The sequence below is a fragment of the Anastrepha ludens genome, chromosome 4, assembly GCF_028408465.1.
Source record: "Anastrepha ludens isolate Willacy chromosome 4, idAnaLude1.1, whole genome shotgun sequence".
NCBI classification, from domain to species: Eukaryota; Metazoa; Arthropoda; class Insecta; order Diptera; family Tephritidae; genus Anastrepha; species Anastrepha ludens.
The window spans coordinates 64964704-64988098 of record NC_071500.1 but is presented as its reverse complement, the minus strand read 5'-3'; the positions used below and the strand labels follow the sequence as shown (position 1 = coordinate 64988098).

General features: G+C 36.5%; 4 protein-coding genes across 4 annotated transcripts; 2 read left to right on the top strand and 2 right to left on the bottom strand.

The window, feature by feature from the left end:
- Positions 1-526: 526 nt before the first annotated feature.
- Positions 527-3002, top strand: LOC128859621 (charged multivesicular body protein 5). The gene is made up of 5 exons (XM_054096569.1): positions 527-755; positions 842-993; positions 1053-1218; positions 2384-2617; positions 2676-3002. Exons 1-5 carry the CDS (start codon positions 687-689, stop codon positions 2736-2738), a joined length of 684 nt encoding a protein of 227 aa, XP_053952544.1. The 5' UTR covers positions 527-686; the 3' UTR covers positions 2739-3002.
- A 5388-nt stretch (positions 3003-8390) lies between these two features.
- On the bottom strand, positions 8391-13039 carry LOC128859620 (beta-1,3-galactosyltransferase 1-like). Its single transcript, XM_054096568.1, has 4 exons — positions 12398-13039; positions 10668-10824; positions 10459-10606; positions 8391-10322 (listed from the first exon to the last, which is right to left on the bottom strand). The coding sequence occupies exons 1-4, from the start codon at positions 12708-12710 to the stop codon at positions 9501-9503; spliced, it is 1440 nt and encodes a 479-aa protein (XP_053952543.1). The 5' UTR covers positions 12711-13039; the 3' UTR covers positions 8391-9500.
- Positions 13040-18255: 5216 nt separating this feature from the next.
- Positions 18256-20903, top strand: LOC128859618 (acetyl-coenzyme A transporter 1). The gene is made up of 3 exons (XM_054096566.1): positions 18256-18602; positions 18665-20120; positions 20180-20903. Exons 2-3 carry the CDS (start codon positions 18669-18671, stop codon positions 20375-20377), a joined length of 1650 nt encoding a protein of 549 aa, XP_053952541.1. The 5' UTR covers positions 18256-18602; positions 18665-18668; the 3' UTR covers positions 20378-20903.
- On the bottom strand, positions 20892-22623 carry LOC128859619 (eukaryotic translation initiation factor 3 subunit E). Its single transcript, XM_054096567.1, has 3 exons — positions 22407-22623; positions 21950-22342; positions 20892-21893 (listed from the first exon to the last, which is right to left on the bottom strand). Exons 1-3 carry the CDS (start codon positions 22494-22496, stop codon positions 21072-21074), a joined length of 1305 nt encoding a protein of 434 aa, XP_053952542.1. The 5' UTR covers positions 22497-22623; the 3' UTR covers positions 20892-21071.
- Positions 22624-23395: the final 772 nt, after the last annotated feature.

Sequence of the window (23395 nt, the reverse complement as noted above, 5' to 3'; positions counted from 1 at the left end):
ATACACTTGTGCATAAATCATTTAAGTATTGTATATATGTATTCCCGTCGGAAATATTAGCGGCAAGGATGAGGAAATTATTCTCAGTGTCTACAAAGCGAGAGATCGATTAACTTAATGTCAGAAGGGGCAACCTGTATACATACGTACATATATTTAGCAAATTATTACTTTTATTATTTATTGTTAGAATAACATAAAATATTATACATATACAGCAATAAACTGTGCTGTTGTAATTTTTTGTGTCTATCCTTCTTGGTTTGACAGCCAATTTTTCATTTCAACGAAAAGTTCATGGTGGCAGCATGATTGAAAAGGGTGCAAACATTTTTTGTTTTTCTTTGCGGTATTTTGTTTTTCGTGAGTGAGTTTTCTTCCAAATGCAGGAGTAAAATGTAATACAAATGGTTCTTCTGCAGTTTTCTTTAATAATATTTTAAAAGTTTACTTTATGTGAAGCACTTTACTGGCAACACTACTATATATATGTAAACAATCCAACTTTGAGAGCCACTGTACTTCTAGCTGACACAATTTAAACCAAAGATTAGTCATCAGCTGGCAATTTCTTGCAGAAAAACGCAAAATTTCTTAGAAACTATTCCTAAATATTTGGAAATATAACTTCAAATCATAAATTGATCTAGTGAAAGTTAACATCAGCAGTTACAAAAGCGACAATAATGAATCGTCTATTTGGCAAAGGTAAACCGAAGGAACCCGCACCGAATTTGAACGACTGCATCTCAGGGGTAAATATTCAAAGTGCACGATAGGGCAAACAAATATTGTGTTTATGAGAAACAAAGGGGATAACTATACAATGAATTGATTACAGGTCGATAGCCGTGCAAATGCCATAGAAGAAAAAGTTACAAAGCTAGACAATGAATTGCGGAAATATCGGGAACAAATGTCGAAAATGCGAGAAGGCCCAGCTAAAAACTCGGTAAAGCAGCGTGCATTGCGTGTGCTCAAGCAGAAAAAGGCGTAGGATTTTTATTTTTATATGAAAAAGCCAAATTTTATATGAGCCCTTGTAACTTTAGCTATGAACAACAAGTGGAGGCACTGCGTAACCAATCTTTCAATATGGAACAGGCCAATTACGCCGCACAATCTCTGAAAGATACACAAGCTACCGTAATTGCAATGAAAGATGGTGTTAAACAAATGCAGAAAGAGTTCAAGAAAGTCAATATTGATCAAATCGAGGTAAATATCTTAAATATAAACAGGCGAACATGTTTTCTTAATATCCATTTTAGAAAAAACTATATTTCTAAACATGATTCAATTATTGAATCATGATTTCTAAGGTAGAAAAAATTATATATCGTTTGAAAGGTATTTTGATGGTAAAGTGAAGAAAATTAATCAAATCTCAAATTAGTTTAAAACTCAAGAACGAGTATGTAGATGAGGAAAGGATAAAGGCAAAGATAGAATTAGCAAATCGGACTTCCTCAATAAAAATTTCCGTGGTTTACCCCGATCTCAGTAATATAAAACACAATAATAACAAATAAGTTTTATAGTTGGTATGGACGAAGGGATAGAAATTCAGAGCAATTTTGTATATATGTATATCTCGATTAGTGGCCGCCGTAGCCGAATGGATTGGTGCGTGACTACCATTCGAAAGTGCACAGATTCGGATCCCAGCTCCACACGGCTATTAGGAGGCGGTGCACACAAGTAGTCGTGGATATAACATTAAAAAAACACAAAGATAAAGATAAATTTAAATACTTAACAAAAGGACAACGGTGAGGAAAATTTGTAGATAAGGAAGTGAGTAAAGTTAAAAATACGGACAAAGGAAAAGAGGGGATAGATATAGGTAACAAGATATACATAGGTAAAAAAAGGAATTTAAATAAGGATAAAGATATAAAGAGAAGGATTAAAACTGAAATGAAATAAGAGCTAATTAGAATAGGATTTCTTATTGGTCGACCAGCGAATTTTTTTTTTTTTTTAATCCATTTGCTTATTTCAATCTGTTTTCTAACATTCAGCAATATTTGTACTTAAAACTAAGACATTTTATTAGATATGCACCATTAGTGGTGCAACCATTCCTAAAATCATTCTATTCTGAGATGTGGCAAGCTTTTACATTTCTTCAGCTGTTGTAAGAAATTTGAGATCACTTCGTATTTGGGCATTCGTGATGTAATATGGTGCGTTTGTAAATCTTCTTATGGTTTTTTACTAGAATCTTTGGAGTATTTCGATGTTAGAGTTAGCTCCAGTGCCCCAGGGTGTTATTAATGCAATAATAATAATGATATAGACGTAGAAGCATGATGCCAAAAATAGATGTACACAAATAATTTAAAACCAATATAACAAATAACATGTTTTCGGCTCTAAGGATATCCAAGATGATATGGCCGATATGTTGGAACAAGCAGATGAAGTTCAAGAAGCATTAGGGCGAACCTATGGCATGCCAGAAGTCGACGATGATGAGCTGCAAGCTGAATTGGATGCACTGGGTGATGAAATAGCCCTTGACGATGATACCAGCTACTTGGATGACGTGGTGAAGGCACCAGCAGCACCTGATAGAGAGCCAGGTGCCGATAGCATTGTTCCTGGCAATAAGGTATGTGTGGATAAGTAAGGACATACACAAAACTGCATATATTTAAATTTTTTTGTAGGGTACAATTGAAACTGACGAGTTTGGCTTGCCCAAAGTGCCCACTTCGGTTAAGACGTCTTAAACACATTAATTTGTATCGATATATTTTTCTTAGCATTAGGGAAAAAACATAGAATTAATTCAATATATCTAAAAACTAGAACGAACTCCAATTTGTAGTTTTTGGATATGCTTTTGCTTTGTTTAACACGTATGTTTTTCTTTAAAATTGCTCGTATTCTCAAAACAATAAATAAAATATGTATAAATTAAAGCATAGCTTTTGCAATACAACTAAATATCATTTAAATGAAGTGAAATATAAAGTAAAACTCCACAAAATCAAGCTAATGTACTTGGAAAAGCATATTTAAGAGATTTGAGAAGCTACACATTTTTTGTAATGTTTTCAAGGTATAGCATGGTTTCCAAATATGTTTCGATGTTCCAGTAGCAGTTCACCAAGCCAACTCTCGGCGCCCGACTACTGCAGTGTTTTCCAGCCTGACCTGGTGGTTGAATTTTTTTCGACCAAAAACAACGTCCGTTTCGGGTCATTAGCAACATCGAGAGGAACTGTAAAACCGATGAATCAGCACCAAACTGACTAATAAGTACAGAGATAATGACATGGGCATACTCTTGGAGGCATATGAGATACTTATTTGTGAGAAAATTGTAAGAACAGCGAATGAATGATGGAGTAACAAACTTGCAAATTCACCCAATTGTGGATGACTCTCAATGCTAATTGGTCTCAGCATCTCTAGCAAACCAAAACAAGAATAGTTATTGATTTTCACTGTAGTATGCCCTGTCTAATAAACAGACATGACCAAAGATTGGACATACGAATTCTGCAAAAGCTCGCGGTGAGAAAGAAGAAGAGACAATGTTATATGTTTCTGAACGATTCACATTGATTTTAGGGGAGATAAGAGCAAGTTTTCTATGCTAACAAAGCTTCAGCACTTGGCATGCGTGTGCATCACGAGAGCGATGCGGGCCTGCCCTGCAGCTGCGATGGAGGTGATGCTCGAGCTGACACCGCTCCATATAATCATTCAGCAATCAGCTAGCGCACCCTGCTGAATATTACAAGGAAAGGCTTCGGGAGAGGAAAAGTGATGTTATCTAAAAACATGGAAGAGCTAAGGTTGCAGCTACCCAAAGATGATATCACTAAGGTGATCAAATTCGAAAAGAAGTTCAGAATTGAACTGAACAATAAGTTAAACTGGAGTATATCTGCATTTGAAAAGAAACTCCTGGAGTCCACCCTGCACTGGTACACAGATGGCTCGAAGACCCCAGAAGGCATAGGCGCTGGAATTTTTGGGACCCGAACCAAACGGTCTGAGCCAATGGGCAGTTTTCCAAGCATATTCCAAGCGGAGATGTATGCCATTTGTCTATGTGCAGAGATTCTGTGATAGTCAGGTGACACTCATGTCTCTATCGTCCTACCAGATAAAATCCTCACTGGTACTACTAGGAATGCACAATTGCGTCCGGCTAATTTGGGTCCCAGGACACAGGGGTATACCTGGAACGAAGTAGTGGACGCTTTGACGAGAGTGAATACGGCCTCGCCTTTAATAGGACCCGAGCCCTCCCTAGCTACGGGACAACACACCATCAAGGAGAAGCTCAGGAGTGAAGAGCTAGGACTAAGGGTGGTTTGCTAGCACCAAACTATAGGGCTACGTCAGGTAAAATCCATACTGTGGCGGTACAAGCAAAAGAGCTTTAAAAAACTCATAACCCTCGCCAGGGATAACTTGAGAATGTCCCCGGGCATCCCCACAAGCGACTGCAAACTGCGAAGTTATCTGCACATGATCGAGATTTGGAAAGAAAAAAGGCGCATACGCTCAATCCAACCCAACTCCATTCTGAGTTTGATAAGCGAACTGGACTTGGATGAGATATTGTGATGAGTAGAGGGCACAAAAGACCATGAGGTCGAAATGCAAACCTCATATAGGATCTATCTATATGACATCTCAACGGGATATACGCCTGAATGTGTTCTATAAGGAACAACCCCTAAAACCTAACCTAACTTTACCAAAGAGTATGAGTGAATTAAATCCATTGAACTTCAATAGATCAAGTCCCACGATTGTTTGCCGTTGAACAATCTTCCAGAGGTTTAATATTTTTTTAACTATGACAATAGTGTCAGCCACTTATCGTTAGCATTAAGTTTTATTATCAATTCCAATTTGCAATTCCTCTATCGGTAGATTCAATAGTAGCGTTGATTGTTTGCGTTGTAATAGTAAATAAAAGCAGGCAGCGTTGTAAAAGCAAATGTAAACAAATAGCCTTTGTGAACAAGTTATTAATTTAATACTTTTATTGAGCATACATTTTGATCACTTTTCCATTATATACTAAATTACTTGGATTTTCGTATGATAAAACACCTAATAATGTTGCTTGGCACGATTGCACCTACAGGTATGCAAATATTTAGTACAAATCACTCACCTCGCTTAAAATCGCCTTTAGCAGGAGCGGCATACTTAATTAAACGCATGTTGCTTAGTATCATATATCTACATATGTATGTGCTATCATGCAAATCTTTCCATATACATATCTATATTGTATATAGATGTGTGTTTAAAAAATTTATAAAAACGTACTTACATATATAAAATTTTTTATTTATTTTATGAAGATGCATATAAATAAAAACATATGTACGTACATATATATAGTTTTCGTAAAATAAAAAAAAGAACACGACGCGAGTAAAATTTTAAAAACAGGCGGTGTCACGCTCACTTTTGGGAAATGAGTTTGATAAGTACTTTATAAAATTCATCCAAACTTAGTACACGTTTTGCTCTCCACCTCATTAGGATCCGACATAAATATTTTTGAGAGCGGGTAAAAACCACTGTACAACTTTTTATATGTTAAGAAAAAAATTACGTTGTTATTGTTGTAACAACATATACATTCCTCATACATGTATGGGAATGGGGAATGCTGCTGGAGTGACGGTCCTTCCCCGGATATAAAGCCGGGTCGTTCCGGTAACGTAGAACCGACTGTCGTGGGAATGAAATGTACGTCCGTCCTTAGGGAAAGGCGAAAGGCTTACATGAAATTTCATTTGAAAATTTGTAAATAGTCAAAAAGTTAGGACGGTGCTGCTATTGTTGTTGTTGTAACACCAATCAAAAGTTCACCTAGGTCAGTGAAACTGTCCGGTTCTATCAAGGAAGTCACAATTACGTTCAGGATATGGTAGTAGGCTGAACTCCTACTTATCCGGAATAGGTCCAGACATGCTCAACATAAGTGAAGATACACTAGCCACCTCGTCACATGCCCACTAAAACCCACTATATATAACACCACTTTCGCTCTGGTGTCACCCTTATGAAACACCTGGGCCTACCGTTAGATGAAATAGACGACAACGGCCGTTAAGTACACTGCTCTGGGCAGGTTGTTGTGAACTGCTACAACAACATTAACGAAGTTATCTAAAAAAAATGTTCAGGAAAGGTACTATTTCACCGATCTTAAATCAGAGAGAGAGAGAGGTGTTCACGCAAGGAGTCATCTGTTTAGCGGTTGTAAATTAAGTAGAAGTTCAATCCGTTATATATAGAATTCAGAACGTAGATTTGCTAACGTTAAATGGGTTTCACAACGAACGAATTGCATGGCGTGCAACACTTGGAAGCACGGCCAGGCGAACTTATTTCCGGATAGTTTGATAATAGAAAGAATATTTGGTGGAGAGGTATGCTATACTGCGTAGAACTCCTCATTAAGCTGAAATTTAGACTCTTCGAGCACTAGAGTGTTGTTGTTGTTGTTCTTGTAGCAATTTACTAGGTACTGCCATTGCGTTGTAATCACCGATTGTCATGGTCTAACTCATCTCACGGTAGGTCTTCGCATGCCGGACATATATTGAGTATGTCGGGTTATATTCTGGATAAGTAGGAGTTTAACTCACTACAATATTCAGAACGTAATTAAGCCAACGTTACGCGGGTCTCGCGAGACAGCTGAAGCTCTTCGTATGCAATAGGGTGTGGTTGGCCTCCGGCATTCGGAGGTCTGGAGTTTTGGAAGCCTGTGAGAGCCTTCCGATGAATGTCGTTTAAGGGCTGTCTCTATATTGTCCGGTCCAGTAGTTGTAGTTATGCTTTTTTCCTGCATCTCGTCAGTGTATTTGAAGAGAATCCTCCTAACACGCCTGGTCGGTGGTACAGAATCTATGAAATGCCAGCAGGGGTGACTCCTTCGGTAGCACCCAAGAATAAATTACTTGCTCAGCATTTTGCTGTGCTCCTTAACCGGTCTAGAGTTTAGTCCACTGCGTATCATTGGAACGCAGCATAATTCACAATTGCTTTAAATGTCGCCAGCAACATTTCTTTGTCTTTGCCCCAAGTACTACCGGCTAGCAATTTGAGGACCTTGTTGCGGTTTTAGAACTTAGTAATAATTGCGGTTGTACGCACTGAAAAGCAGAGCAAACTATGGAAGGCGACACTTGTTAACGCTTTGTATTGGTGTGCCTTGACTTTCACCTTTGGGTGTAGATTGACCTCCTTCGTCCACTTTGTGGGGGAAAGTAAGAAATTCGTCAAAGCGAATAGCGAAAAAGCCTGGCGATATAAACCTTCACTTTGAAACACAAGCCAAGCAAGTCATTGCTCGATGCCATTTTTGAACAACCGTCAGCATAGGAATACAGAGAAACTCTCTATGGTGGTTAGGGAAGCTTCGATATATAGAAACTGTGCACTTTGCCGAGTTTGGAGTCGGAGTAGGCGGTCTCCAGTGTCTTCACGACTAGGGGAAGGAGAGTTATCGGACGATAAGACTCCCCTTGATCGGCGGGCTTTTCAGTTTTCAGTAGTGGGTTCACTCTCCCTGCATTCCACTTAGCAGCTCTGTAGCGTCGCGGAGGTAGTCACTATCAAAGAAGCAGGTAGGTCACCCTTGAGGTGAAATAACCACGCAAAAAAGAGATCTGGGAGCTCCTGAAAAGTTCTTTTATTTGTGGACCTCAAGTCCGGTTAAGGAGCGCTGATATACAAGGTCATCGTCGAATCGGAGGTGGTCGGGGGAGCTTCAATGATATCAAAACCGCAAACACGTCGACGAGATATTTTGGAATACGCCGACGAAATGCTAAAAAAATCCCACAGTTAAAAATGTACAATTAAGTATAACTTCTGTTGCTGCTGCTCAGACGAATTTAACACAATCGCTTAAAGCAATTCATAAATTTCTTCCCATAAGTTGCAAAGGACAACCGAAGGCCACCGTCGTCAGTACTGCGAGTCACACTAAACTTATACGACCTCGTAATATTTCAACTTTTTCAAATAAATATACATACATATTGTGCATACTTACAATATATTACATGGAAGGTGAAAGCGGTCGAAATTAAGTGAAAGAAAATGGCACACGAACACTAATCTTGGCCACTTTTAACGTTTTTAAGAAATAAATGTACTTTTAAATAGTAGATGCCACCCCCTTTTCCACAGTTTTTGAATAAACACTAAACTTTCTTTATGTACGTATATATATTTTTAAATTATTGTTAAATTTAAAATAAGTGAAGGTATTGACCGATTTTGGCAATTTCACAGCAACATATTCTCCAACAAGAATAATTAATGTGTACAAATTTTCGTAGATAACTAAATTTTTACTCAGATATAAAAAATATTAATAAAAATTGTACGCTTTTGAGGGTGTTAAAATGTATTTTATAAAATAATCAATTGTGCTTAAAAAATAACAGTACAAATTGTAGATATGTATTCCTTTGTGAGTAGTGTGTACATCGAAAAAGTGCTAGCAGAATGTCCAAATAATTCCTAGATTAACAATAATAATATCTTTATAACGAGCTATATGTATATACTGCCTTGATGTTTTGAGTAATAGATACTTTGAATACAATTTTTGTTCTTTAAGTACTTAAAAGAGCACATAGATATGGCTAGAAATAAATATTTAACATAAATACACTGAAATTAAACACTGACGTATTTTCAGATTTGTCTAATAAAAGTTTTTAATACATCTTATAAATTTTATTAATTGAGTATACAACCAAGTTTTTATCAATTTGGCACAGAGACCGTTGAAATACTTTTGACAAAACAACCAATTTGACTCAATCGAGAGAAAAGGGAAGTTATGGAAGTTCCCTCTCGGGTGCCTTGGATAAGCACAGGCGCATGGCGAAAAGTTGGCGCCGTGCAAACTGTGAGCCCCTGTTGGTGAGTGTAGCATAAGGAAATATACCGTGAGGTTTATTCCGTATGTGTCTAAAAGCACAAGCAGGTCGGAAGGTGACCCTATCCGTTGCCGTTAATTGCAACTTACCGAAATGGGAATCCTGGATAAAACCTTCACTGGTCACCGAAACAGGTATAAGGAGAGCACCACCAAAACAGTACTAAGTTCAGAGAGGTTGTTTGTCTAAAGGGGGCATGCATTTGTATATACATACATCTATCTTGCATTTTAGTATTTTCATAATCTACATATACAATTTCACCAATTTAACCAATCAAAAGGGATTGATAGGCGTTAGTTAAGGTGCTTTGACAATATGTATTAATCATAATTAAATTGAAATTAGTATTAAATTAACCTGCGAACATTTTTTTCTATTTAAATCTAATGCGAAGCATAGAGTATTCATAGAGTATATGAAACTTTACGACGGTGGTGCAAAAGCGACTTATAAACTAAACAAAATAAAATCAAAATGAAAATTAAAAAAAATTTAGCCAATTAAATTATATACTTTTCAATAACAGTCTTTTTTATGCACTCAGACACAGCCAGCTTTCTTACGCAACCTTTTCGTCATATACATGGCAGGAGGCGCACAATACAAACTCGTATTAGTTACGAATAAATAGGCATCTAGCATGTTGTCATCCCTTACTTCGTGCTGTGTTATAGTGCCACGGAAGCTGCACCAATCCTTTGCACGCGTATAACTAAATAGCGCGTTGTGACGTCGCGGCAAATGTATTTTTTCCGCGCACATGCCCGTCAAGTAAACGTCTTCGATGTGTATGAAGGTTGTATTCAGAGCTGCCTCATAAAGGCGCGATACAACATCGGACGACATAACATACGCAGACCCACTTAAATAGCGCGGATACTTATCACCCGGGTACATATAGTATGGCATATACCATTTATTGCTAAGCACTGAAACGGGCCGCGACGAACAAAACAAATGCCCACCCAGATAATTCAAAGTTCTATTGAAACGGTTGCGAGGTGATAGTACTCGATATGTGTGTGAATCATACAAATCCAAAGTTTCGTTGTAGAGCGGCAGTGTGCCACCAAGTAAATAATGTAAAAGATTGGGCATATTTAAGAAAGTATCGTCATCAGCTTTCATAAAGAATGTCGCACGTTGTGAACACCGGTGAATCATCCATTTTAGTGCTAGCACTGATTTTAATGTCAAGTTGTTATACGTATCAATAAAATTCTCCTGTATAATATCACCATACTGCTCGGATTCTGTGCGTATAAGCGCCATCGTTTCATTAGCCGCATAGACGTCCGGTCGGCCTCGGCCAAGCAAAAAGTAAACTTTTACCGGTACGATGTTGGGGACAGTCGTTGTAACCTGCAGAAAATTATAGAGCAATTAAAACAACTCAGACCTCATAGCAAGAAATTTATGAGATTGTGTACACGAGATGGTAGTGGTAGATTATAGTGTATAAAGGCAGTATACGACCCTGTTTTTTTTTCATACTTACATTATCTGATAGACTTAAATATTCGCTGTAATATTGTATACGTTCTGGTGTAGGATCCAAATATTGACCTTGAAAACGTCGGTGCAGCTTTTTGAACATGCCATAATTAAATTGTGTCGTATTTCCCCAGGTTTCACGTATGATTTGTCTAATCAAAAAATTAATATTTTCAAGTTTTAAATTGATAATTTTGTTTTCATATCTCCAACCTCATCGCAAAGTTCTGTATGCTAGAGCACACAACAACAAGCAGGAACAACTTATTGTGACACACATGTTGGGGTTCTAAAATTACGGTATTGTTCTCTGCCAGCACGTAATCAGCTATATTTCTGGACGTATTGTAGCCCCAATCGAGTAGTGCAGCTAAAAAAATATTATAATCTAACATGTAACATATATAGGTATATATACAGTAATCGCTACTAAACGCGGAACCCATCCACTGTATTATAGTCGGAGTACTATAAATTTTTATTTTTAACGACCTTATAATTCTTAATATTAACTAAAAAAAAAAAATAATAATAATTGGCGCGTACACTTCTGTTAGGTGTTTGGCCGAGCTCCTCCTCCTATTTGTGGTGTGCGTCTTGATGTTGTTCCACAAATGGAGGGACCTGTAGTTTCAGTTAACTCGTTACAGTTAAACTAATACCTACAATTTTGGTTTTTATGGTTCTGAATACAAAATTTAATTATTTTTTATTTAACTGGATTTACATACAATTTTTGAGCTATTAGCAATTAACGGTGGAATGCAGGTGTGGACTATTTTCGGTTGTTGTCGTTCAATAAGCCCTGTTAAGCGAAGCCAAGTGATCGGTCGTCGTCGTCTATCTTATCTATCAGTAGGCTGTTTCGACATGTTGGATCCGGAGGGTTAGAGGAGTCGGGTTATCGGTGCATGTGAATATGTGGTTAGTGTCGCGGGGGCTACCTTCACAAGTAAGGTGCCGAATAAAGTAGATTATTCAATGTCAATTAGTTGTTGTTGTTGTTGTTGTTGTAGCAGCATAAACATTCCCATACATAAACGGGGAATGCTGCTGTAGTGACAGTCCTTGGCCGGATATAAATCCAGGTCGTTCCGGTTACGTAGAACCGACTGTCCTCATGAAAACGAATGTCAATTAGCAGTATGGCATGGCGAACTGTATCGGAAGTTTTAGACAGAACCAATGCTATTGGACTGCTTTCTCGCAGGGGCAGTTTTGGTTTTTTGTTGTTCATGGCACTAAGTCCTGTTGTTATTGGAACTGTGCCGTATGTTGTCGTAACAGCAGTAAACATTATCCACATATTTTTGGGCAATGGCAGTTCTTTTCGGCATCTAAATCCGGGTCGTCCCGTACCGTAGGACCGTCCGCTGTGGAAGGTGGCATCGCAGGTATTACTGACATTATAGCACGAATATTCCCCTCATACTGAACATTTGCCTCTGATGTAAAGACCATTAACCAACCCTTTATATGCCCCCTTAAACTAATTCATTTAACTTGCTCCATTCTCAGGTCTAACCACTTCGAATCAGCAGGTTTGTAGACTTCAATGATCTTGTTCGGCATGTGAAGGGACTCCGCACGACACTAACCACAAATTCACGTACTCCCTTAAACCCACTCACCTAAGACCCTTTTCTAGTCGAAACAGCATGTTCCTTGGGCTAACCCTTAGATGTTATTGACGATGACGACCGGCATGGCCTCATTAATTGCTACAACAAAAACATCAATGAGTTCTAACAGGGCTCTTATTAATGCACAAAATATTCATTTGAAGATTCTCGTTTCGTTTGACACTCATACTCCCTGCGAAATGACCGAAGCAATTTATATAATACTTTATCTCTTATTCGCCATCGGAGAAGTGTGAAGTTAAATAAAATACTGCATTTTTTAAATGAAAGATTGGAAAATTTGTTTTGAGCTATACTCACCTTGCCGCGTTAGCATATTCGGATATAGCGGCATGTATAGCATTAATAGCAATACTGGTGCCAGCATTATACAGCAGAACATGCGCGCCACAGGACGCAAACGAAACCGCCGTCTGGATGGTTTCATCATATCAGAGACTGAAAATGTATATTTGGCACGTCCGTGTTCTGCAAAGTGTATTTCATCACTGCAGTCATTTCCACTAAGCTCAACATCATCCAAGTCAGATTCTGAAGCAAATAAGGTAACTGAAAGATTTTGACGATTTCTTTGCGGTAGTAATAAACGCCTTTCATGTTGCGATGGAACCATTTTGCGTGTGACAGACGATAGCAATCAACATGCCACATCTAAAATGCTTGTAGTGACCTTGGTAAACGTATTTCTGCTTCGAGCCTACATAATGCAACACATGACACACGCAACTCCTGGGTTTTCCTACCACCGATTTAGTTCGCCATTGGCCGATTACTAGGTCTTCGGCGCCTTTCTATTATTGCTATATAATTACAAAGAATACACTGACCAACGTATCAAGGTATCAACATCAAATTCGCAAATGGCTAGGTGGTTTAATTATCGAAATTATTTTTAATATCGCCCAAAGTGACTAAGTGATAAATCATACAAGGCGAATTTATTACAGGTGACAGCAAACACATATAAGTAAAACCCTACATGTATTTGTTGTTGCGTTTGGTGCAAGCATCATGTCAAAATCAGCAAGCAAATGTAAACATACGAATGTAAACATACCAATACATACAAACAAAGCATATCATTTTGACGTAAGCCATACCTACGGCGAAAAATTCAGCTGGGTGAATGCTGTCACCTTATTAAATCCACCTTGTAAATCATACGAATAAGTAGTATTCAGTGCTGCCACTTAATTATGTCCGAACATATAAGAACACCAACTACAAGCAATACATTTTATTCAAGAATCAACTCAAAATTAATTTATGTTATAATAATTCACAGTTATGACAGGTTATCATGAATCTAGAAAATGTGGTGCGGTGCCCAAATAGCTTGGCAAACTCCACTGGACTTATTTCACTCTATCTTACTTATATGTAATGATACATTCCCATATACATAAGTAGATTATCTACTTTTTGTTGCTTAACTTCCAATCCGTAATTTAAAAGAGCATACAAAATTTCTCTCCCGAAATCTGAGATTATAAAATAATTCTAGATTATTGCCACACTCTTGCACTAGATTATTGCAAATACAACCCTGTATTATCGATAATTATTTTTAGGAATGTAAAGAGAAATGTCAAAGTAAAAACTAAATAAAATGTATGCCGGCAAAGAAAACGGGTTTGTAAACATAATCTTAATACAATTTTTCTTAAATATTATTAATTATGCGTTCACATAAAAAAAAAAACAGCGTGTGTCCATAAATGCTTTGTCCTCTTATACGTATTATAAAATGTAATATGGAATTTCGGATGCGTATTGCTGCCATAATTTTTTGAAATCTCAGTAAACGTCGTTTACGAATTTCCTCAAACTGTGTAAAACTAGTTGCCAATTGTGCAATTCCTTCTTCCTGTCTTTTCTATCGTGAATAATAATTAAACAAAAAAACTCCAGAATATTCCAGAGCAGCAATTTCTGTCAGTCTTCACAGTTGATTGTCAATTTTGCAAGTAATTTTATGGATTTATTGTTAATTAATGCATACATATGTGAACGTACTTTAATGGCTGGTTTACTGCGTCGAACTTCGCTGAAAGTGAAATGTTAAAATAAATTTTTTATTTATGATACATAAAATTGCGTATTTGTCGCACACCATAAATTGGAGGAGTAGCTTGGTCAAACACTGAACACAGCATATACCAGCCAATTATAGTATATATGTATGTACATGTCGTTAGATGTAAAGGTCAAAGGCAAATTTTGCGTGTTTTAAAAATGTTAATGCCTCAAAAACTACTACGAGCTGGAGTTTGACAACTAACAAAATTAAAAGAATGTATACTCGTATATATGATATTACAAACGAAAGGTACTTGCATAAAAAACAGTTACTTGGCGCCATTAAAAAACAGTTACTTTATTTTTCGCGATTTTGACAAATTTGACGTCAGCAATACAAAACAAACAAAAGTAGGAGAAATCACATGATTGTGAAAATTCAGTGAATGGCTTGGTAAAATTGTGATTTGTGAGATTAAAACTAAACAAATGAATGTAAACGAAATCTCGTGTATTCAATTGTTAAAGCATAAATGAATATAAAGCCTCCGAATGCAGTTTTTTGGCGTTTTTATGTGGAAGATGCCGTGGCTAGAATGTATGTGTGTGTGCATATAATTTCTTGTGTTTTGTTATTTGCATTGCTTTCGCCTATTCTATTTCGGTAACGTAGAACCGGCTGTCGTGGGAATTCCCCCTCCTTTTGTTTGGTAGGTTCGAATCTCCGTGCATGAAATAGCAAAATAATAGCAAACGTTTTTTTTTTAATAGCGGTCGCCCCTCCGAGTGTATTTCTGCCATGAAAAACCTCCTCATAGAAAACCATTCGCCCTTGAGAGTCGACTTAAAACTGTAGGTCCCTCCATTTATGGAACATCATCGAGGCACACGCCATAAATAGGAGGAGAAGCTCTGCCAAATACCTAACAGAAGTTTATTTATTTATTTAAATTTGTATTATCATTTCAAGTTCACAAGCTCTTAAAAACAACACTCGATGTTAGAAAATAGTGTGGATTATCGAATAAACGATAAACGATAAACCTCTAATAGACCAAATTAATCTACCCGTTCACATATGGCAGATTATCTGCAAAATTGACAATCAGCTATCAATACTGCTTTGAGAGGTTTTTCTTCATATTTTGGTGGAATATTTCGGTGTTTTTAATAATTACTAACGATATGAAGAAAATACAAGGAGAAAGAATAGCTAATTTAATGGCGCAATTGGCTGCTAATAATAAACAGTTGGCGGAAATCCGTATGCGACGTTTACTGAGATTGCCAAAAATTATGGCAGCAATACGCATGCGAAATTCGATATTACATTTTCTAATAAGTAATAAGAGGACAAAGCGTTTGTGGACACACGCTTTTTTCTGTAATACGAATGGGTAATTAATAATATTTAACAAACATTTAACTAAAATTATGTCTACAAATCTGTTTTCTTTGCCGGCGTCCATTTCATTTAGTTTTTATTTTGATGTTTCACTTCAAATTCGTAATAATAATTACACTAGTCTACAAGGAAAAGTATCCGAAATAATTTAAACGAATATCTGCTTCTCTGTCCATGCAAAATTCGGATTGATAACTAAAATTAATTTATTAGTTTGAGTTTTCGAGATATCCTAACCTAAAAGTGCAAAAAACCCCATTTTTGCCCATATTTGAGGTTATGTAGCCTTGCAGATGTTTTCTTTCACCAAAATTAAAGGATGGCATCTTTAAATACAATCCTTCTTTTTTCAAATGGCGTTTTGTTTGCTCAAATATCATTTTTTTTCCCAGAGATATCGCATTTTGAAATTTTCATGTTTCGAAATTTTCCTACACCTGAAAATCGATTAAGATAACATAGACATGATATAGTCGCTTACTAATTTTCTTGGGTTTGAGGGCCTGAAATATATGGATTAATAGTATGTAAATTTGGAGTTTGAGGGCCTGAAATATATGGATTAATAGTATGTAAATTTGGAGTTTGTGGGAAAGCCTGCTTGCGGTTATGTGGGTTAGCCTGCTCGCGGTATGATAGGGGTGTGAGACAAAATTTTAAGAAAAATAAGACTCAATTCAAGAAAATTAGTAATCGAATATATCATGTCTATGTTATCTTAATCGATTTTCAGGTGTAGGAAAATTTCGAAACATGAAAATTTCAAAATGCGATATCTCTGCGAAAAAAAATGATATTTGAGCAAACAAAACGCCATTTGAAAAAAGAAGGATTGTATTTAAAGATGCCATCCTTTAATTTTGGTGAAAGAAAACATCTGCAAGGCTACATAACCTCAAATATGGGCAAAAATGGGGTTTTTTGCACTTTTAGGTTAGGATATCTCGAAAACTCAAACTAATAGAGCAATTCTGAGGCCAGATTTGGATTCAGCGCATCATAAACCTTCGGAAATATATAGTCTGGTTTCTGGGTCTGAATGTTGGTTAAATTTTGTCGGCCTGTGTTATCGATAACACAGAAAACACAGGGTTGTGTGTCCAAAAGTATAATTATTATCTAGGACTATTTTATAATTTCAAATTTTGGGAGAGACATTTTGTATGGACCTTTTAATTATGGATTGGAAGTTAAGGCCGGCGGGCCAATTAGATATCCTAAATTCAGTAGTTTTCGCGAAGCGTTGTAGGATGAGAAAAAAAACAATTAGCCAAATGAAGTTTTGGGGATAGTTTAATATATATTTGAACTAAAAAAAAAAAAATTTGTCCAATCTCCAACAATATATTGTAAGCCGAGTTATCAATAGATTCCCAGAGCGCCTTGCCACTGAAGTATCCAACTTCTGTACAAGATACAACTTGCAATTTTCATCTGAAAACAAAAAAAAAAGATTATTAATTTTGATGTAATTATCTTCGATGTGAACTAAGAAAATTGGGAGAAACACGTAAAATTCGAATTTTTGGGGAAGGTAGAAAAAAAAGTCGTTTTTCAAGGAAAAAAAACTCTTCAACTGGGTAAAAAAGTCGCTTAAAAAAGTTTTTGGATGTTTTTTTTAGTTCACATAGAAGAGAAAACAATACAGAAGATAACGCATTTTGAATGAAATGGATAGCTCGTTTATTTTTTTTGCAATCGTGTACATAAATTAGGTAAAATCGTGAAAATGAAAAGCCGAGAAACAAACACTTACAGAGACGTACACAGAAACAATACACTACAACAATAAGCGCACGGTTGCTCGACGCCGCACTACGCTCGGCTTTGTAGCTCTGCAAATACTTGGAATTTGACTCTGAAAATTTGTGTCTCATGTTCTTGAATATCTAAGCTATTGATTTCAGGAAAAAAAAATCGATTTTTTTGACCTTTTAATTGGCCCGCCGGCCTTAAGCGCGAAAAAGTAGATCATCTACTTATATGTGTGTTATTATAAAGGGCGGTACTGTCATGGTACAAAACTACAAGTAAACAAAACTCTTCTTTTTCCCATTTTTGGACAGGCCCCGGTGTGTGATGATGTGAGTGCTTAGGTTTTTTGCTTGAGCGTATTGTGGTTACTATGTGTATGTGGTTGCTATGCCAAATTAGCATTCGGGATCTAGGCCGTAGCGAAATCATATTTTGGTCTTTAAATTTTTGAAACGGCCTATCGGGTTATACCATTTATAACTTCTGATTCTTTGAATTTTTTGTTGAGATATTATAACTAAAGGCGAATGAAATGTAGGTTCATAAAGAAAATAGTTTTAAGTTGTTGGACTCTGAAATAAATTAATATTTATAAGCAAGAAAATAATTCCAATAGTGCAACAAAATAATATTTATAAAAACATAAATCTTAGAATATTAATAGTTATTTATCAATTGGTACCCATACCGACTATTTTTGGCCAATTTTTAAACTCGGGCCTTAAACTATATAATTACCAATTAACTGTGCAAGTTTAACTGCGACGAATATTCAAACTGAGTTTAGTACGTTCGTTTAAACTTAGTTTAACTGAATAGACATACTTAAATTAGCACTGAAAAACTGGCCCTTTTTATAATTAAATTGATTCAGCAACAAAACTATAATGTACTCCCTAAAGAATGATGTGGCACGAATTCTTATACAACTAGTGCAAAATGAATAACCGGTTACAATTTTTTTTCCAACGAACCAGTAACACCTGTTCGCTGCGACCCTGTGCATTTGTCTAAAAGCAAAAATTATATTATTGTTATCGTTTCGCGTTTCGAATTAGTTTGATGTATTAAAACTTATAAATTTAAGTGCATACTTTCCAGTAAGAGTTTTAAGAAACTTTTTGAAAGAAAAGTTCCTCAGCTTAGGCTTCATAGAAAGTGATTTAAGCAAATCCCGTAAATTAAAGAAAACCTGCAAATTCAATCAATTTTGACACGCAATAAAAACCAACAACACGCATCTATACTTTGTAGAGTGAGCAGAAATGTAAATAGACTTAAAGTTACTGACGTGTCGCCGTGATTTATCTGACAAAATTTAACTAAGTAAATATAGTAATATTGTGAGTTATTTAGTGATGACTATTTAAAATGTATAATAATTTTAGGAATATGACTGTGCGTCGTAGACAGGACACGAACGTGTCGCCAACAGATGCCACTGACAGGCATTGTTTGCTTGTCGAAACACCTCCGTCAGACTGTCGATTAAACGTAAATGCAAATGAAGAAATTCACGAGAAGACGGATATTCGGGGCGATCGTGGGAACATCGCAATACTTTTCTTCCTATATGTCTTGCAAGGCATACCATTGGGACTGATTGCGGCGGTTCCCATGTTGCTACAGAACCGAGGAGCTAGTTATAGGCAGCAAGCAGAGTTTTCCTTTGCCTATTGGCCTTTTAGTATGAAACTTTTATGGGCGCCTATTGTTGATTCCATCTATGTGCGTAAATTTGGAAGGCGAAAATCATGGCTCATTCCATCTCAATATCTTATTGGTATTTTTATGCTCTTCTTATCGTGGCAAGTGGATCGATGGTTAGGTGGCAACGGTGCAGATCCCAATGTGCCATTGCTAACAACGCTATTTTTCTTACTTAACTTCCTCGCGGCAACACAGGATATTGCAGTAGATGGCTGGGCGCTGACTATGCTGAAACGATGTAATGTAGGCTATGCGTCGACTTGCAACAGTGTAGGGCAAACAGCTGGTTACTTTCTTGGCTATGTGGTATTTATTGCGCTAGAATCAAAAGATTTTTGTAACAATTATCTGCGCACGGAATCGCTTGACAAAGGACTTGTGACTTTGCCAGAATTTTTATGGTTTTGGGGACTCTGCTTCATGGCAGTTACCACTTTGGTAGCAATCTTAAAAAAAGAAAATGATGTGCAAGATGCACACACAACTGCACGGTACACTGATGAACATGAGCTTAATTTACGTGATAGTTACAAGATACTTTTCGACATGGTTCGCATGCGCCCAATACAAATATTAGCTGGTATATTATTAACCGTTAAGGTTACTTTTGCCGCTACTGATGCAGTTACATCATTAAAATTAATCGATGCTGGCGTACCAAAGGAGAAATTGGCCTTACTAGTAATACCAATGATACCCTTACAAATAGTGTTGCCGCTAATCGTCAGTCGCTACACGCATGGACCGCGACCTATGGAGGTCTTCTTAAAAGCTATTCCCTATCGAATTATATTTAGCACAATAGCAGCAATAATCACATATTGCACGCCATACATGATTACGGACAGTCATGTTCCCGTGTTTTATTATGTGATCCTTATCGTTAATTATGCGTTGTATCAGGTGTGCCTGTACTGCATGTTTGTAGCCGTAATGGCATTCTTTGCAAAAATTTCTGATCCAGCGGTTGGTGGTACATACATGACATTCCTAAACACGCTTTCAAATTTAGGTGGGAATTGGCCAAATACTGTGGTTTTATGGCTGGTAGACGTATTAACTTGGCAAGAGTGTATTCATGTGGACCCAATAGTGGCGGCGCAGAATAGTTGCTCATCGAAGGCACAAAAGACGGTAAGTAAATGAAGTTTGAAGGACGCAGATTTTGAATAATATTAAATTTCCCATATTAGGAATGTGAGGTAGCAGGTGGCGAATGCCAAATTGTCTTTGATGGCTACTATATAGAATCGATAATATGTATAGTATATGGAATTGTATGGCTACTCTTTATGCGGCGTTGGATAAACTACTTGCAGAATTTACCAATGCGAAGCTGGATGGTTGTTAATAAAAATAAGAGCGAAAGCAATGCGAAAAAGTCGAGATAGCAATTCATTGTATGACATGAGGAGAATGACGCTCAACGGCGTTTGCTAGAAGCTGATGAGGTTGAAGCAGAGGAGTTGAATTGAAAAACTAAATTCGAACATGATGTCAATATTTCGCCAATTTGCAGGTTCCTTTGGCTTAGTATTGAATTAGCATAATAAACAATTTTACATATTTAATTTTCAAATTATAAGGTCTTACGTGTGAATGTAATGTAATTGAATTACTAATTCATATAAATTGAGTAGTAGAGTATTTGCTTTTCACCCAGTAGTGCAAACACATTTCGCTTGGCTTTTAAATACTTGTTTGAACTTAAAGCAACAATTATAAATTAAAGCATGACAGCATTTTGAAATATTTGTGATAAAACTATTTTTAGTTTTGATAAATGTACAAAGTTGCTAATGACAAACATTGTTAGAAAACTTAAACATTTCCTTCTATTTAAGCTCACTTAGCGCATTTGATGAAGTTTTGTAAATAACTCGGAAAATAAACCAAACTTCCGCATTGTAGCCCGAATTGTAGTTGTTGTTTTATTCTAGCCTTTTTAATCTTTACATTGTTTATATAAAAATGAATTTTTGACATTATTCACCAAGGGCACTGGTCATTAAGGCCCTTGGCGTTTGATAATAATTTAAACGTGTTACAAATTATAGTTTATTTCTGGAAATTTAAAAACGTCGCTTAATAATACTTCCACGAATCAATCGATTCAGGATTCTTTTGCTTATTTTTGCGTTCTATTAAACCGGCCAAATGTTCTGAGCGCATCGACAATGAGTCAATCTTTTCGACCAGTTGTTGATAAGGACTCAGTGGTTGGGTTCCCATCACCACATGACCCAATTTAGAGTCGATTTTTGCATTTAGACGTGCATTACGGATTAAATTTACAATCCAGCATTCGGCTTCATTGGGTTTCATATTCAGCTTGTCGGCAAGCATACTAATGGTGATACACTGATGAATACGACAGAATGTTTCGAAGATCATAAGACGTGCATCTTCAACGAACTCATTTAAACACGCGACAATGAAAAAGTCATTCAATATTACGGTTTGGCATTCATGAAGTTTTAAACGAGCACCTTCGAAATCAAAGTTCACATAGAGGCATTCAAGAAATTCCGTGATGGGATCACGGTAAGTGTAAGACTCTTGTTGGATCACCTTGATAAGGTCTTTTAATGCATTACGGCGTGTACGGTTAATGATGACAGCAGTAGCTAAGTAACGCATTATGTGTGGGCACATTGTCTGAATGGCGTTTAGGTAAAGAGGTTTGTAAAGAAACATGTCAATGATCAGATCTCGGCCTTTGGGATGATTAAAGAACACTAACACGGACCAGTGAATCAGCCATGTACGTTGTTGAAGAGCTTGAATTGTTGAAAAATTAGCATTATCGATGTAGTCTCGCAGACGTGTTAAATCTTCTAGCGCTGTGTTCCAATTTAGAGTCAATATTTCGGCAGCCAATTTTCCCCATAAGACATTTAAGTAGTTCTAAAAAGAAGAATAATGAATATAAATTTTCTTAAATATTCCTTTTTCTAACAAACCTTATCATTTGGTGACATGACAATCAAGCAGAAATACAAATAAGACGTCGATTCCTGATAGTTACCGCACTCATACAAATACTTAGCCAGTTTGTATGCGCTCTCCAAATGTTCCACCTTAAAGTTATAATCCTTTTGCAAAGCATTAACGAAAGTCTTGGAGTCTTTCATGCTTTCACCATTCTTAAGAATGTCGGTGGCTTTCATAATAGGAGCCACTTCATTTTGCAATTGCTTTAGTGTAGCCAGCACCTCAGCTTTGCGTTGCACCAATTCCTCCGGCATCTCCTGACTAAGATTCAATCGTTTGCGAGTGTCCATAGTGTAATCAATCATGTTTGTTTTGTTTACTGTCTCTAGGATGTATTCTAAAAGTTTTTGTTGATTGTAAATCTATAATTTAAAAAAATTGTTAGAAACAGACACGAAAAGCGACAGCAAGCAAAGCTTTTCTAACCTCCTTTCCACACAAAAACTCCAACAGTGGAAAAGTAAGATGCCTGTCCAAAAATTGGCAATTAATCTTTGTTAAATCAAATTGTTCCATCTTGTATTATTATTTTGCACAATTTAAGGATATTTCTCACTGCTCCACAATTAAATCGCGTAAAAATAACGTGCTGACTCGACTTTGTCGTCGCTTTTTTTCAAAAGAGGAGTCAAAAAGAAATATGGAATGACAGTACGATGCGACATCTGCTGGAAATAGTAAACAATAGAAAACATAGTTGCTAGCCTTCTTTTCAACCGCTCAGTTAAGGGAACTATTCAGAGAGATTGAGTATACTATGCACTTGCCATAACCACTATTATTTCGGAACCATTTCTCATATACATGTTTTGAACCATTGTAGGCCTCTTCGGTAAATATCTAGTTTACAGTCCGTGTACCAAAATTGGTAGTAAAAGTCGGCACGTGTTGGTCCCAATATGAATTTACCAACACCGAAGCGTAATTATTTTAAATCGTTCAAACTACTCCATTAAAGTTGTATTTTGTATCACTAATTATTCATTCGTGCGTTTTTAGCGTGCTGTATTACACAACTTGAGCGCTAATTGCTGTATTCTTGATAATTTCAACAAAACTGTTACTGTTTGATAGAATCTTATAAGCAGATTTCATAGAGAAATATATGGATAAAACCACTAATTTAATTATTGAATTAATTAATTTTTTTAGTTATTGAAATGTTATAAATATTTAAATAAAATGCATTCTATAATACTTAGTTTACACTATCAAGTAATATTTTTCTATTGAATGTGACAGTATTTAGATGAGATACATATATGGCCCCTATTATGAGTTAGATTCGATCTTCGATATTCGTTGGTTGCCGAAGGTCGAAAATCGAATGTCAATTTGGTATTATGAGCGGTGCACCCCCGTCGAAATTTTCGCTGTATACCGACTTTAGAGTCGAATGCAATTTTGCTTTCGAT

Excerpts from the sequence above, each read along its gene's own strand:
- LOC128859621 (XM_054096569.1), top strand. The coding sequence starts at position 687 with ATGAATCGTCTATTTGGCAAAGGTAAACCGAAGGAACCCGCACCGAAT. Across the intron at positions 756-841 it reads TGAACGACTGCATCTCAGGG|GTCGATAGCCGTGCAAATGC; the intron begins GTAAATATTCAA and ends AATTGATTACAG. Across the intron at positions 2,618-2,675 it reads GCATTGTTCCTGGCAATAAG|GGTACAATTGAAACTGACGA; the intron begins GTATGTGTGGAT and ends ATTTTTTTGTAG.
- LOC128859620 (XM_054096568.1), bottom strand. The coding sequence starts at position 12,710 with ATGGTTCCATCGCAACATGAAAGGCGTTTATTACTACCGCAAAGAAAT. Across the intron at positions 10,607-10,667 it reads ATACAGAACTTTGCGATGAG|ACAAATCATACGTGAAACCT; the intron begins GTTGGAGATATG and ends TTTTTTGATTAG. Across the intron at positions 10,323-10,458 it reads ATTTAAGTCTATCAGATAAT|GTTACAACGACTGTCCCCAA; the intron begins GTAAGTATGAAA and ends AATTTTCTGCAG.
- LOC128859618 (XM_054096566.1), top strand. The coding sequence starts at position 18,669 with ATGACTGTGCGTCGTAGACAGGACACGAACGTGTCGCCAACAGATGCC. Across the intron at positions 20,121-20,179 it reads CATCGAAGGCACAAAAGACG|GAATGTGAGGTAGCAGGTGG; the intron begins GTAAGTAAATGA and ends TTCCCATATTAG.
- LOC128859619 (XM_054096567.1), bottom strand. The coding sequence starts at position 22,496 with ATGGAACAATTTGATTTAACAAAGATTAATTGCCAATTTTTGGACAGG. Across the intron at positions 22,343-22,406 it reads AGTTTTTGTGTGGAAAGGAG|ATTTACAATCAACAAAAACT; the intron begins GTTAGAAAAGCT and ends TTTAAATTATAG. Across the intron at positions 21,894-21,949 it reads TCATGTCACCAAATGATAAG|AACTACTTAAATGTCTTATG; the intron begins GTTTGTTAGAAA and ends TCTTCTTTTTAG.